The following is a 16071-nucleotide window of genomic DNA, read 5'->3' as shown; positions in this document are numbered from 1 at the left end:
AGTTGATTTCTAACTGCATTTTACTAGAATTAAGACTTCAGAATGAAGATTCTGAGAGGCAACATCTTCTGACAATACTAGGATGTGATCTTTAAAATATGTAAACAGCCTCATTACTAGGAAGATCATTATCATAACTGAATTTAGCAACACATTTTATAATGTGTATAGTCATGATTCATCAAAGTTATTCCACAATTTCCCTGCAGTCTGTTAGAGGTATGATGCTCCAACATTTATGGGAAGATTTCATAGGACATTTAGACTGGAATCTATTCCAAGGTTGAAACTACAAACACCAATAAGTTGTCAGATTTTTTTCCACAAAGACTCCTGAGAGGATTAATGAATTCTACGTGACTACGGAGCTCAACCAACCAGCAAACTGACTATAGGCATCAGCTTCCTGTTTCTTTCAAGCTAAATAAAATAAATTAAAAAAAAAAAAGAATAGACCAGTCAGTATCTCAAGAACTTACCTTCAGACTTCAACTTCGTAAGAACAAAAATCAAGTAGTTGTTGAAATCTGGATACTGATTGAGTTGTTCTAGTTTCTGAAGAGAGAAACTGTTAAGGAAAGTTGAATCTTCATACACCGCATTTATAACTTTCTGGATACAAAGATTATTAAATGAGTTATGTATTGCTGCGTCACTTCAACCAGCTGTGACTATAAGCTCACAATATACAGAGTATGAACAATCTAAAAACAGTTTCTGTAATTTTCTTACTGAAGCAATAGCTTTTAGTTATGGCGAAGTGTGAAAAAAGAAAAAATCTAGGGACAGACACAGAAATTAATAGATCCTTAAAAATACTGGTAAAGCCACTAAAAAAAAGCTTTCTCTGTACAGTTTTGGATTTCAATATTAAACAGAAGCCCGCCAAACCTAAGGAATCCACTGAGACACAATCCCATAATACATCTTTTTTTCCCCTCCACAATAAATAAAAGCATTTCAGCATTAAGATACAACAGCTATGATTTTGATAAGCTACTCATTTTAATATTAGACATATACTTCTTTATGATGCTAACTAGCCACAGCCTAAGCTTTCAGCAATGAGAATGTGTTTAACTGTAAATGCACTGAGTTGTACCAAGAAGTTCATGCTTATCCACGGTCTCATAAAAAACCCCCAAACACCCCAAAACAACAAAATGATCCTTAACTGCAGGAAGAATGATTATGTTTCTGAACAGCTGTGAAAGTATATAGTTGTTTTTCCTAAAATTTGTCATTACTTCTGCCTCAAATTTCCCAGTATTCTGCCACTGCTTGGCTAGAGCAGTGATCTGGCATTCTCCTTGTATCCTGTTCTCACGCCCTGGTACTAACAGATATTCTGCTCAACAGCAATATTTTAAGTCAGTGCAGTGTCACCTCTAAGTTACTAAACGTAGTAGATATCATCAGTATGGCAAGCAATCAGACATTTTACAAAAAGTGATTTTTAGAAGAAGTAAGATTATTTTCTCTATAGGCATTTACTTTACTTGCTGTTTAGCTAAATCTCTAAACATTCAAAGTAGCTAAACCTCAGCCAAATACATGTATGTTAGGACTTGATGGCCCAGTAAATCCCTTCCAGTTCTAAAGGATCCATTTCCTTCAATGACCAACAGCCAGTGTCTCAATCACAAACTTAAGAAACTTCAATTTTAGATACTTAGGCTGTTTGCATCAAGTAGTAACTTTGCTAGAGAAGCCTGTCCTCTTCCCACTTAATAAGAGAGTAAAGCATACTTTTCACAGTCACAAGCTCCTTTCCTGTGAAACACACAGGAGATGAAATGTAAACAGGAGGATGGTCAGGGCAGGTGAAAATAATATAGAACACCCTACATGGCCCCTAGGAATGAAAAACCACACATCCAAAGATTGTTGTCAAAGGTACCAAGCCAAAGAGCTCTTTCAGGACAGCCAAGAAGTAGGGTAGCACGTTTCCAAATTTTTTTCTTCTTCTCCAAGCTTCAGAAACATAATCACCAAAACAGTCAGTTGAACATTACTGACAACGGTGAATTCTAATGGATCAAGTAGGAAACAGCAGCAGAAGTGAGCAGAAAGAACTGAAAGAGCAGTATTTAATAGAAACTTAATGAGAAAACACTTAATTGGTCTAGGAATCAAAGAATAGCTTATAGGCCACATTTTCTTAACAAATTCTTCATCCACTTCAACTTTTTCTTTTTTACTCCAAGAAACATCACATATCTTCATTTGAAAAATATCTGAAGCCTTACCAATTCATAACTTTGTTAACAAAGGGTTTTGGCTAACCTATACTCCCCACTTTGTTATATTTGAGCTCTAAGCACCCAAATGTGCCAAAAGAGTGTCATAAAGAAAGAGCATGACAGAATCAACACACTGATAATCTTACAAAAAATTATGGACTGTGAGTACTTTAAATTTGAAACCAATAATCACCACTCTGCTTGGACATGCTACTAAGTAGCATTCTACAATAAAACAGCCATCACAATTTTTTTCTGGAAACGGTCTCAGAGGACTATATATATAGACTTTTTTTTTTTTAAGTTATAGGACATGGCTTGTCAAGTTGTATTAGAACATTTTCCCAAGCTGATGTATAAATACAATGGTAAAAATGTGCCACTTCTCTATCCTTTACAGGCCAACGTATGAGGACCTCCTTGAAAGCACAGGTATCCCAGCACAGCACAGCATTACCACTACCATTTAAAAAGAATTCCAAACATCAGTTAACAGCGCTTTTGTTGAGTCAATTTCTACTCATCTTCAAGACAGTCAGCATCACCTATATTGCCCATCCTGCAAGTACACTGCTGTTTTTCAATAAACAAATCAGATGTTATTAAGTTATTTGAAGCAGAGCTTTAAAATGTAATTTTACATTAAAGCCACACTATAAACACTGTTGCTATAAACACTTTTTTATTTTAAATACTAAAGAGCATCAATTTAAGTTTGGGGCATTATCAGAACATTACTTAGACACTTCTGTTTAGGATTTTTCAGAGGAAGCAAGAGCATCTTAAAAATCTGAAACATAGCTGCAAGAACAAGTTGATTGAGATGAAAACTACCTTCACCTTTCAGATAAGAGCAGAAGCCTAAGCTTGACCACATCTGTTACGACAGCCTAGAAGCAGAGCAAATTTGCCTTCAAGCTAAACTCTTAAAATAACATAAATATATATATACACACACATATATGTTCTTATGTACTTAAATAAATTCCATTGCTTTCTGTGAAGACCTTCAAGCAAATGCCTTAAATAAAAAGGGATCAAGATGATAAACTCTTATTCTTCATAGAATTTCAGGACTTCTAGGCATTTTAAAGCACTTATATGGCCAGCTCAAGGAGCAGGAGATAGTAGATGAGGACTTTATTTTTCAAGACCTATGCTTCTATTAGTCTTAATTTAAAATTTTACTCTCTCAATCTTTGTTCCTTAAAATCTTGCTATTTCATCACTTCTACAATCAAGAGAGACAACACTAACATCAAATGCACTGCAAAGCAGCACAAGAAGCCACATACAGTAGATTTTCCCCTTCCTGTGAATTTTGACAAGCGTAACGAGCAGCTTTTCAGGCTCAGGCTTCCAGGCAAGCAGAAACACCCTCACAACGTAGCAAAATGCGCAGTGTCAGAGCCAGCAGGCCAACGAGGGCGTGCAGGCAGCGGCTCCGCCAGGGGCACTCCCCCCCCCCCCAAGTCACAGCTTTCGCCTCGAATCCCAGCGCCGGGTTCCTTCAGGAGGCCCCGGCTCGCCCCCGCCGTGCCGCCGGGGCGACGGGTGCCCCGCGCCACGCCGCCTGCTCAGCCCGGGGGGCCGCGGGGCACCCCCGGCCGCCTCGGCGGGATCCGCCGGGGCGAGGGCTGCGCTCCCGCCCCGCCGTGGCTGGGGGCTGGGCGCTGGCGGCGGCCCAGCGTGGGGGAACCCGGGAAAGCGGCAGATACCGGCGTAGCCGCGCCAGAGCCTGGGCTTTAAAAAGAATTAAAAAAAAAACACCCCGGCCCTTGGCTTCGGGCTCGCAACAGGTGCCCGGGCCCCTGCCGGGGGAAGGCGGCCCCGCGGCCCACAGGCCGCCTCGGCGGTTCAAACGCCGCGCCACGGCCTCCCGCTCCGGCGGAGGCTCGGCCCACCGCGCTGTGGCGGCTCCCCGGGCAGGCCCGGCCGCCGCCGCCGCCTGCCGCAGCGCCGGCCTGCTGCCGCGCAGGCCGCGCTGCCCCCGTTCGCCGCCCCCGGCCTCCCCAGCGCCCCGCCCGGGCCGCCGCGGCCCCGCTCCGCCCGCCCCGCCCGCGCGGCGCAGGCCTCGGCCAAGGATACTTGTTGCACGGCTCTCTGCGTGGTGGTGTCCGGGGACTGGGACTCCTTGAGCAGCTGCAGGATCTGCTGGAGCCCCTGCTCGTCGGGCTTCCACTCATACTCCATCTTGGCTTGCTGGAAAACACCAGACAACAGGCGGCCGCGGTTAGCGGCGCGGCAGGGCCCAGGCCGGGGGAGGCGGGAGGGCGGAAAGGAAGGCAGGCCGGAGAGAGGGAGGGGGCACCGCGGTGCCCGGCCCGCTTTGGCTCTCGCCGCCGCAGCACGCACGCCGCCAAGCACCCCAACAACCGCCCGGCCCCGCCGCCGGACGGACAACACCGACCTGCTCCCGCCGCCGCCCGCTGTGCTCCGCGCCGAGCAGACTGAGTCACGGCGAATTTGTAATGCGGCCCGAAGAGCCGCCTCGCGTCCTCCTGGGTCCTAGCGCCGGGCACGCCTCCGCCAGCCCGGGCCGCCTCGGGCCCGCCGGCACCGCCGTCAGCCTTTCCCCGGTGCGTCCCACAGCGTCAGGAGCCTGGGGGCGACAAAACGCGGGCCCCTCAGATCCGGCCGGCGGGAAACGGGGCGTCTCCGCCACCCACCCCAGAACCGAGAGAAACCTCCAGCAGCCGCGACGGGCGAAGCGGCGCCCCGGCCCCGGCCCCGGCCCCGGTCCGGCCTCCCGGGAATGCTGCGGCCGCGCACCGCAGCGGCTGGCAGCGCGCTGGGAGGCTGCGGCCCACGCGGGAGCAGCGGGGCTGCGAAAGCAGACCCCGGAGTCAGGAACGTGGTACCTGCCTGGCCGTCTGGCTGTACTTCTGCGTGATTTGGCTGAGTGCTGAGCAGATCTCAGAAGTTCTAAATTCCACGTGTAAAGGGAGAATAGGACCAACTACGCAAGCGGTGGGGGGGAAGAAACTCAAAAGAAACTGCTTTGAATACCTACTGTATCTTATCCTTAGCGTCAAAATACATCAGGGGAGATCTCAGGTCAAAATTAGCAATTTAGATACATATATGTATATGTATATATAATACATATGCATTACATACATATTTTTAATATATATAGCTTTTAAAAATTGTATTATACATATGCTAATGGGCAAAATAAGAACACATGCTGCTTAAAACTGGTCTAAAATATGAAAATGAAAAACAGTAATTCCTTGGCTTTTTACGATCTTACTTTTAGTCACTGTTGTAAGCATCTCGCTTGACTATATGAAAACTAGTTTCACTTTCTGCTGCAGTGCAGAACTCACTGTGAGTGCCGCACATCACAGCCTTAACAACTATTCAGAGGCGTTGCAGACAGGGAACATTAGTGATTCCTAACGGTGCATCCCAGGTAATTTGCTGTGTGGCTTCCCATCTCACCTCCCCAACACTGACAGTCAGCTGTTTGGTCTCAGGTGCTAAGAAGTGTCCTAACCTGAGCCAACTTTCCTTATACTACTATGAGCCACTATACTTGAAGAAGGAGACAAAATTAGAACTGCACAGTCTCCAGCAAAACAGCAAAAGGAACCATCATAGGCAACAAGACAGACAGTGTACTTACAATATCTACAGATCTAGATAATGAGGACAGTGAAAGATGTCCTCGATGAATGAGGAAAGCATGCACACTGGAATAAGCAGGAATCAGGTAAATAGAGAAGTATGCAGCACAGCACCAAGAGAAAAAAATGAATGGGGAGCTTTATAAAAAGGGAATAAAAAAGGGAAGCTTATAAAAAAGGAAAAAAATGTGACATGTTTCTTAAGCTCTTCTATTTAAGCAATTGCTGTAGTTATCACAGGGTTGTTTGGGAGACAGACTACTAAAGCAGCGCACCCCTTGAGAGCTTTTCACACTGAACTGTCTACAAGATGGAGTCAGTAAGGTAGGTGCATAAAGGCGTGCCACCAGTTACTAGGAAAGGATGGGCACAAGGTTTATGAGAGATTTTTGGGACCAGGGTGAATCTCCAGTAGTTTCTCTCTAGTACAGGCAAGTGTCAAAACAAAGGATGTGGACCCAGGCCATTAAAACCACTGTTCATGGCTCACCCCGTATGGGCAGGAGAGCTCTCCACAGCGATGCTGGCACAGCTGGAGCAGATGAAAGCTGAAGTCCAATGAATCAAGGAAGTGCTAATTTGGGCCTCATTCCTCTAACTGTTGCCTTACCAGGAAGGTTGTAGAAACATGATTACCTTTGAGGCTTCTGGCCCACTGTGAAATTTGTTTGAAATTGATTAGAGCTTCAGAAATCACTATTCAGAAATTATGACACAAGGATTACATTTGTCTAATTTTATCAGGAAACCAAGTGCGCTGGACAAAAATAACATTAAATATGGGAAACGAGGGAAGAGACCAGAAAGGAAGGTTGAGAGACAGAACAGGAAAAAGCAGAAAGAGAAGCAGGGATCCATAACTATGAAAAACATAGGTTTCCTTTCCATGAATGTGACCAGAATTAAATCCTGGTAAGATCTTCCTGCAATGGAAAGGAAAGAAAAAGGCCTACAAATTGGAGTATGAATGGGAGCCTCTATAATTAGTGGGGACATCTAAATGCTTTAGACGATCATCCTCCAAGATAGGTTCCTCCCTAGGTTCCATACAGGATCCTTTGCCACTGGGAACTACTCAGCATATATAGAAATCGAAGCAGATACCTCATCTTGCTGGATACCTTCTCTTCTTGATCATTACCTTCAAGTTATTCTTACCTATCTCTAATCCTTTAAATTCCGTAAGGAAGCAGGAGAGGGGAAAATAATTTAACTGAGTCAAGAAAAAAACTTCAGATTGGAAGCAAAGAACATTATAGAAAAAATGAGAAAATGTTTCTTTCTGTATCCTTTGCCTCTTTGTTTTCTACTACCTGCTTCCCTCAAGCAACAATCTTCTTGTGTAGAAAGGAATTCAGAATCAATGTTAAGCGAAGTACCAGGAGGCATGAAAGCTAGTATTCAAAACTTAAGATGGCCTGGTTCATCCCACTCAATCAGTAGAATGCACCAGAAATAACACTTCACCTATATATGTTAAGAAGACAAAAGTTCACTGAAGACAGGAGCCTTGCACAAATGCTGAGGTTAATCTTTGATTTTTCTATTATCCAAGCTTCCTATGTCATGCACTAGCCAGAATCCACTGGTATCACAACAATGTGTAATATTAAAAAAAAAAAAAAAAATCTAAACCCCTCATCAAACACGCATCTATATCTTTAATTCATTTCTCTCTCCACAAACCTTGCCATGTTCTACTCGAGTATCCACAAAAAGCCCAGAAGTAAATTTCTTATCTTTGGTTTTGTTGCCAATACTCTCTTCCTTTTCTCTCTCAGAATGTCCCATCAGATCAGGCTGAAATGACACGTATCTGGCATTTGTCATACAAGGAAACAAAAGGAATGGCTACAATATGTAGCACTGCTAACTCATTCAAAATCCAGTAGCTAGAGTAGTAGGTCTGAATGCACGAGCCAGGCTTCAATTCTTGCTTCTCCCTAGGGTGATGAACACAATCTTTTTTTCTGGAAAGTATCCTCTCCATCACATTAGAGTGTACTTCGTGCTAGGTCTTCTAACCTCTCCTGTTGCTTTCCATTATGTTATAAACAGATATTAACAGGAACTTGGATTATGAACTGTTTTCTAATCAGCAACCTGTATAATAATTGACAGTTAATACTTAAGAGACAAATGTAGACAGCACAAATAGGAGATTCATAACAGAATACCCTCCCCACCCCTTCAGTAGTCTCAGTGCACTGAAAAGAGAAATAGGAGAAATAGGGTGCAAATCCCTCCCAACAACCAGCCAGAAAAGAGATCTGCACTATCAGGAAGATGTCCGATTCCTCAAATGCCATAGCCTCCGGGCTGTACATTTAGAAAGTACAACTTCTCGCTGCTAGCGGTTTTGAAACTAGTTTCAAATAATTATTCTCTAATCAAAATTAATTCTGAAATTTGTCCTAATTTCAGAATTGTTAGACAGTTTCAGCCACTTTACCATTTAGAAAATTTTTGCCAGTCTTTAGTTTTACTACATTGGTAATATTGGATTATTCTTTTTTTTTCTTTTAGAGAGAATTCTAATGAGCTACCTTCTTGTCACAAAATTCAGGCACTGCTTCCTGTAAAACTGGTATTTAATAATGGGAATCAATCATTCAATCCATTGCTAAAAACCAGGCTTCCAAGTTTCCACGCAGACTGCTTATATTGTCTCTCTGTACCTCTGTGTATAGAAGGTCTGTATGCACAGAGGAAATAGCTGATATTCCATAATAGCTTTCTGTGTAAACCCTCTTATTTCGGGCTATGAGTGATGTGGATTAAGCTAAGCAGAAAAAAAGCTCTCATAATACAGAATAAATGTGTCTCTGCAAAGGAGCTCATACAGAATAGCTACTGCTATATTATTTTGCAATGCCATCTGCGTGGAGACATGCCCTAAGCTTTCACTTAAAAAAATACTGGTAGTCCTCACATCCAGCATATCAAAGGAGAATCCATTCTAAAACATTCAGTGCAGCATTCCCGAGTTCAGCCATATCATACAAGATTAATACTTATTACACAATGATTTATTTGAATAGTCTTTAGAAGAAGATAGTTTGACCGAGAGGTTACTGAAAAGACAGATGGAAAGACAGTCTGAAAAGATTTTCTGTCCCTGACTGAGATGTCTATGAAATTAATTTTGCTTTTCCAGAGCTGACTGGTTATTATGATAGAAGGATTGTTTTACACAGAAGTCTGAGGAAACTTTAGAAAAATATTTTTAAGATGGGATCTCAACATTACTTTATACCTGCAGATAGTCTCATAAAAACATTAGCCAGCAGAGGCTGTAAGCTTACTACTTTGCGGCAAATGCAACAGTAACTAATTTCACTGTTGCAAGTGCAATTCTGTTAAATGCAGGACATCATGGTAAGATCTGCACAAATGGTATTAAGTTCCCATACGCAGGAGTGGAATCTCTTTCTGGTAACTAAGGACACAAAAAACATTTTTAAGAGTTCTTTGATGTCAGAGGATGACAAAAGGCTGACTAAGGCAGTACCAACAGGAAATCCACCTAACAGAAGGCAAGACAAACCCAACATGGTCCAACGTATAATTAATGGTAAGCCTTGGACTGAAGTAAAAAGTTTTGTGGAATGTACCAAACTAAGAATTGGCTTCATTGGTAGGGTTAAGATTACCTTTAAAAAGAACTTTTTTTCTTCTAACTATGGATATAATTTCTTCTACCTGTAAAGAGCAATTTGATAGCAACATTCAAAGTAGCAAATATATGGGCTTTCAGATAATATAATTTCAGATTTGGGTACAGTTAATTGACCTTCATATCCTACTGTCATTCATTCCCTGCGGCTGGTATGTCTAGCAGTAGAACAAGAAGCTGAAGATACTAAGAGAAATTATGTTAGCTTCCTACCCTCTTGAGACAATTCTAGCTATAATTGGTTTTGTCATATGTTGCGTATCATACTAGAAATTGTGTATGTGTACAATTGATCCCATAGTACGACACCTCATAATGAAGCTGAAAATTTCCTGGAACACTGGCATTTCAATATTGGAGGCAAACAAATCTGTAACGCGATTTGCTCTCCATGGAATATCAGCTTGATGATGGACTTTTTCTGAGAGTATCTACAGTTATAATAATGTACCTGTTCAGGCAATCTGCTACACTCTTGCCTGTGAGAAAGGGAGAGCTGTTATGGCTCATCATTGTTGTGGCAGCACTGTCCACAATTCCACAGCTTCTTTTCCCAAAGGTGAAGAGCAGTATTTATTTTTGCAGATAATGTCTGTAAAAGCCTGCACTGTGGAATCCCATTGAGCAGATGAAATAGTACACATGATAACCTGACAGCCTGTAATTCCACTCTTCTGACAGAAGTATGTTCCTTCGTTATTTAATGAATACCTCTGCTCTTCATGCATCCAACAAGCACAGTGGAAAGAGTACAGAAATATAGTTTCCATGTACACGAAGGTGCAAAATCAGCACACCCTTGCAGTTAAAATACATGACAGGCCACAGCATGCACTAACATTTGATGTTTTATAGAACATTAAGACAATGCAAATTAGGTGTACAAACATCAACACATAGCACAAGCTTATGTACAAGTCAGAACTGAAAACCAAGTCTATTGCTGTTGTTGGGTTCAATTAGATACATGACATTGTCAGCTGCAGAGAAAAAAAACCTGTTAAGCTTTCACCAATTTGGAAATCATGAGGAGTGCTTTGAGTTCTACTTTGATACAATGAAACATTGTTCTTATAATTCATTAAAAGTCCAGCTGACTGAACAAGTGGTAGACATAGTGCAAAACCGCAAAGATCTCTGCATTTAAAATGCCTTTGATCAACTCATCTTCTGGACAAGGATACATTTGGATGCATCACCTCTTCAAACTTGCTGTTATTTCATTTCCACAGCTAGAGATACCAAATGGAAAGATAGCTAATGATTTCCCCCAATGTAATCACACGTGCTAGCTATTAAAATGGCAGTACATGTTCTTAATGCTAGCAGTCACAAAACAATCTGAAACTGAATGGAGGGCTGTTTGAGAAAATCATCACCTCCTGAATTTGTGACAGAAGATATCAGATCTATCAGCTGAAGTCTAAAATAGTAAAACCACCACACCCCCCCTTTTTTTTTTTCTTTCCTCCAGGACACAAGCTGCTTTCTCCAAATTCGAAAGTACTTTACTTAGCTCTCCTGCATGAAGCATATGAACCTCTGTAATTGCCTAACATGAGAGAGATTTTTGAAGGCATGGAAAAAAAAGGTTAACTACAGACTAGGAGGTGAAAGAGGAATGCTCTGCCCTGGGTAACAAGCCCCACTCATTACTGTAACAGGCTAAATCTATTGAGGGGGTAAGTGGGTAGGCAAAGGCAGGAGTCATTCTTGAAGGTCCAGAGTCTTATTTAAATCTCTAGAAATTTCATGTCTGTAATTCAGCATGTGCTTTTTGCCTGTTTAAAAACCTTTCAAGCAAGATCAGTGTCAGGTGCGTATGAACCCTATTCAACTCCCTATTTAAGTATATGGTAAGGTTTCTTTCTCTTAGCTGTAGGAGGCAAAGCAGCTGGTGCCTGCTGCAGGATTTTAGTTGAACTTAAGTTTCTGTAACTGATGATTCAGGCTGCCCCAAGATAGAGATAAAACCAAAATGATAGAAAGCTTTTGAACCTGTTCCTCATTAACAGATCAGAACTGAGACTTTTGAAAATACCTGAGAAAAGTAACAGATATAATTTAAAAATGAAGTTATGGCTGAAAAAAGCCACATCCATGGATGAGAATGATATAAGACTGTGAGAAAAGAGATATGGACCCTGAAATTCTAGCATTTACTTTCATTCAGTTATACACTCATCCTTGTCAACTAAAAGAGATTAGTAAAAACAAAAAAACAGATGCGAGATTCCTCTCTCCACTTACTGCATGTTTGAGAAAGTGGTCCTAGCCCCCACAAACCTCGGAAGGAAAGTCATAGAATGAGAGACTCCACTGTACCTGTTCCTCTAACAACGGCTCAGCCGTGACAGACAGGGCCTTTGTGGGAGGCCTGGTGGCACGGGCATGTGGTAAACATCTCTCTCTCTTCTTTTTCCAAAATGTTCAGAGAGGAAGTCTTCTCCTGCTCTGACAATAAGGAAGAAGTAGACCACAGCAAATGCAAAGAAGAGTACACCTCACCATGGGGTAGTGCCAAATTTGGGGAAGTTCTTGGCCATTGCGTCTTTAAAATGAAGTTATTCACAATTATTAAAAAAACTTAACCTAAGTAACTGGCAATCTGTTTTTAAGCTAACAGTGAAAAATCTGCACCATGATGAACCAAAATACATCATCAGTTCTCTAACTGTAGTCAACACATACTTTAATAAACCAATCAATTTTAATGCAAAACATGTATAAATCATTTATATAACTACCATAACAGTTTAAATGCTGTTTTGTACAACACCATCTTAACAGTCATAAATAATAGTTATGCAGTAGAAACATCTTTGGTATATTTTACATTAAAATGTAAAAATTAGGGCTCTCATTAAATAAAAAACAGAACAGGTAAAGGTACTGAGGCCCTTTTGCTAGTAGAAAGAAGTAACAAATACAAGACAAATGGTATATTTATTTGCAAGTATGTTTTGATGCATAAATGAGATGAGAATGATCTATTGAGGAAAAGTTACAAATGTAAAGGAAAATTAAAATCAAATACACAAAACTAAACTTTTCAGCCTTCTGATTTAAATTATTAAAATTAGTTATTCTACACCATTTAAATCAAACCACTGTCTTTTCACAGTATGCACCCACACCAACTGTAAAGAAATGAGTACAGAGGATGTCTCAAAAACTGAGGAGTCTCCTCCGGTCAAAATGTATCAGGCATTATTAGGAATTCAGTATAAAGGTCAAGGCAAAAATGATACCGGGAGCACTAGGAACTGATTAGTCAGGATTAGGTTTTATTTTTACTTCTTGGCAAAATTTCTGTGCACCCTGGATGCACAGAATTCAGAATCACACACTCATCTACTTTCCTCACCATTTTTTTCTGAATACTCAGTGTGTATTAAAACATTCACACACAGAACATGCATTAAAACATGCAACTGTCAGTGACACTACCACCATCAGATCTGTCATTGGTGGCAACGCTGGTGCTTTGGTGATACTTGAAATACTGACAGCAATACTGTAGGCTAAACCATCATCTCTGGTCATCATAACAGAAAGCTACTGTATTGTTCCCTGGATGGCTGGTGAATTTCCTTACTGCAGTGGCTTATTTAAGATCCTTAAAATGCTGTTGCCTCAAGGAAGTGACAGTATTTGGGTATTTATTACTCCCTGCATGACTCCAGCGAGCTGGTATGCGTCCTGCATAGGGACTAATGGGAGTCATATATGAATTGGTAAGGACACAAATGGAAGAAGACTTTAAAAACTTCAGACAGAAACTGGAATTCAATCTTTTATCCTGTGAGCCTGAGTACAGTTGTTTGGCCTTCTCTAATCTCTAATGTCAGATAAATATTCTGAAATTAAATCCTCCTGGAAAAGACTGAGCAAATAATTACTGATCTGGAATGGCGCTCTTCCAGAAGAGACAAAGCTGTGCATGTGATCATCAATGAGGAGAATTAACTGCTCGATATACACATAAACAAAAGGACTGATGCCCTAACCACCTTAATCAAAGAAGCAAAACTCTTATGGTAAATAAATAAATAGGGCTTATTTGATTTTACTGAGACCACTAAGGAATGACTGCAGACATTCTTTGTCTTTCAAGCCTCAGATGAAGAAAAGGGTAAACAAGAATGAAGGGTAAAGGTAAAAGTACAGACACCCCCCTGCTATTCCCAAATTGTTCGTACAAATACATACACAGTGGAATTTGCAGACACATTAAAAACGTTTTTGCCTTCTCTGAATATCAGTATTTTTAGATGGCAAATAATAATATGAGTTTAATTTATTATTTTTTAATATAAAAACCAGTATGATCCAAGCGCTTCAACGTTAACTCAGCAGGAATTATGTGAGACAAATATAAAAGAATAGAGAAATACATATCTTTAGAAATTAAGAGAGTATTAAAAACTCCTTTAGAAAATTTCCAGTTTTCATCTGACCAGAACAATAAAACTAACTGGATAATCTGGTAAGGAAAACAGCGTAATCTTAGCAGTGAAGACTGTTTCAGTTAATAGATGCACACTGAATATCTAATACAAATGGATGTTTCAATGGAAGAATGCTTCAGCTTTTTCAGTTTAAGCATATTCAGTCATATTCTAAATGCTCTTGGATATGACATGTGAAGATAAGATTTAAGAGAAGTCTTGGACTTTCAATTAAACAAGATATTCAAATTGCTACAGCTTGAAGCCAACAGACATCACAGAAGAAAGCCTATATAGTTCTTCTACACAGATCTTCATGGCCCTTTCCAGCAACAGGTGTTAAGGGATCACTGAATAATTCCAGGTAGACAGGTGGACTTACACTGTCTGGTTAAAAAAGGCACAAATACAGAAAGTAATTTAAAAAGTAATGTAAAATTCTTACTGTATTCTCTCATTTCTACCCTTGTTTTTTGAAAAAGCATTCTCACAACTGTATCTGCAAGACCAGCTTTGAAGCAATATTGAACCAATGTAAAGGAAACTGCAAGCAAGTCTGCATGCAGGCAATGGACCTAAGCTAAAGCTTGTGCGCTGAAGTGGCTATGTTACTATTTCTACCCAGGTAAGCGATTGCTGTTGTGTAGATGAATGATCAGGTAAAATTCCTTGGGGAGTTAATGCAGCCCTAGCCAAAAATGACAGACATTAAATGTGCTACCAGTCCCCTTAGCAATTATTTTATCTCCTTCTAGTTCAAATGCAGCATTTCATGCCAAAAGAAGAAACACTAGAAACCAAAAATTAAATTAAAAGTACATTATACATTCAGGTTAGAAAAGCCAGATACACTTAAGGAATCTGAACACGTAAAAATGTAATTTGATGAAGAATTTCATTGTCATTTTTACTTGAGTTGTGAGTTTTCAATATTTTAGGCATTTAAATACTTTAATGTTGGTTTGTAAAGGATATCGGAATGGTATTTGAATCAGAGATCAGCTGCTGTGATTAGTCGTTAGTCTAAATAGCTACATATGTAAAGTAATTCCCTTAAAATGCTACTAATAATAAAACCAATACAAAACATATTTCAAGGTTCTTAAAAGGTTTGTTTTTCTTTTTCCCTTGCCCAAAGCTACAGGAAATTTATTCAGTGGAGAAATTGTAATTTAAAATAATTCAATTCACCTTAAATGCACAGATAATTTAATAACTTTAAGGCCATTTTAATACGTTTTTAATAAAAACCTGTTGAAAATAGCTTCACCAACTCCACTAAATAAATTTGCTGGCATTCTACATATCATCTTTGTCTTAAAATAATAATGTAACCACTACATGAAACGTAAAGCTATAAAGAGTTGAAACCACAGTCACAGGTTAAACTGTCTATAGACAAGAGAATAAATTCATGTCTCAGTCCTATATATCAGTTCTTACATATTATCACGATGCAGAATCTGGGCTTTTTTTCCTGCTGGTGATTTTATGGTCTTCACCTTGAGGCTCAATTCACTGACCTGCAGCATGCTTTCTCGTATGCTGCCCTTAAAAAAATGCAAAAGGCGTTGCAAGATATTTTCTGCCCTTTCTCACATTTTATGTAGAAATTCTCCTTTGGTGCAGTGTTCACAGATGTCTTAAGTCTCATAGTTCTCATTCTCCCTGTATCTGCCTATTGTAGAACATTTATGTTTTGTTTTGTAATTCAGTTGTAAGCCATCTGCAGAAAAGACTGCTGTTTTGTTACATTTGCCTAACGTGTTAGAGCCTTAATTTTATGTGGAGCTCCTGGGCACTACTGTAACTTAAATATTAACTATAAAATATTATATTCAGTTGCAAAAAGATGTGGGCTATTTTCTGCATGACATGGCAGCCAATTTTTTCTTTTAGTTTTTTGGTTTGGTTTTTTTTTTGTGTTTTTTTTTTTTGTTAATTTCTATCAAATCATCTTCAATAACAAAACTGAGTATTTGACAACGTACTAGCTTTAGAATGGTGTCCCACATACAATTAAAAAAATACAGTTGTAAAAGTTTGTCCTACCATCACAGCATACCAAT

The 16071-nt window shown here is 40.2% G+C and overlaps 1 protein-coding gene across 2 annotated transcripts in view; it reads right to left on the bottom strand.

Moving 5' to 3' along the window:
* Positions 1-4898, bottom strand: part of TNPO1 (transportin 1) — a 61573-nt gene extending 56675 nt beyond the window's left edge. The window contains exons 1-3 of one of the 2 annotated variants that reach the window (XR_012670841.1): positions 4654-4898; positions 4332-4445; positions 480-555 (exon numbers count right to left, since the gene is read on the bottom strand). Coding sequence is in view for 1 of the 2 variants with exons in the window: in XM_075136467.1 (XP_074992568.1) it covers positions 480-555; positions 4332-4436 (181 nt within the window). In the remaining variant the exon portion in view is untranslated. The remainder of the gene's footprint in view (positions 1-479; positions 556-4331; positions 4446-4653) is intronic. The other variant, XM_075136467.1, reaches the window with a different exon arrangement.
* Between the last annotated feature and the right edge of the window lie 11173 nt (positions 4899-16071).

This window comes from Calonectris borealis, chromosome Z (assembly GCF_964195595.1).
Source record: "Calonectris borealis chromosome Z, bCalBor7.hap1.2, whole genome shotgun sequence".
In the NCBI taxonomy this organism is placed as follows: Eukaryota; Metazoa; Chordata; class Aves; order Procellariiformes; family Procellariidae; genus Calonectris; species Calonectris borealis.
Note: the sequence above shows the minus strand (reverse complement) of the source record. Positions and strands in the feature narration are given on the sequence as shown.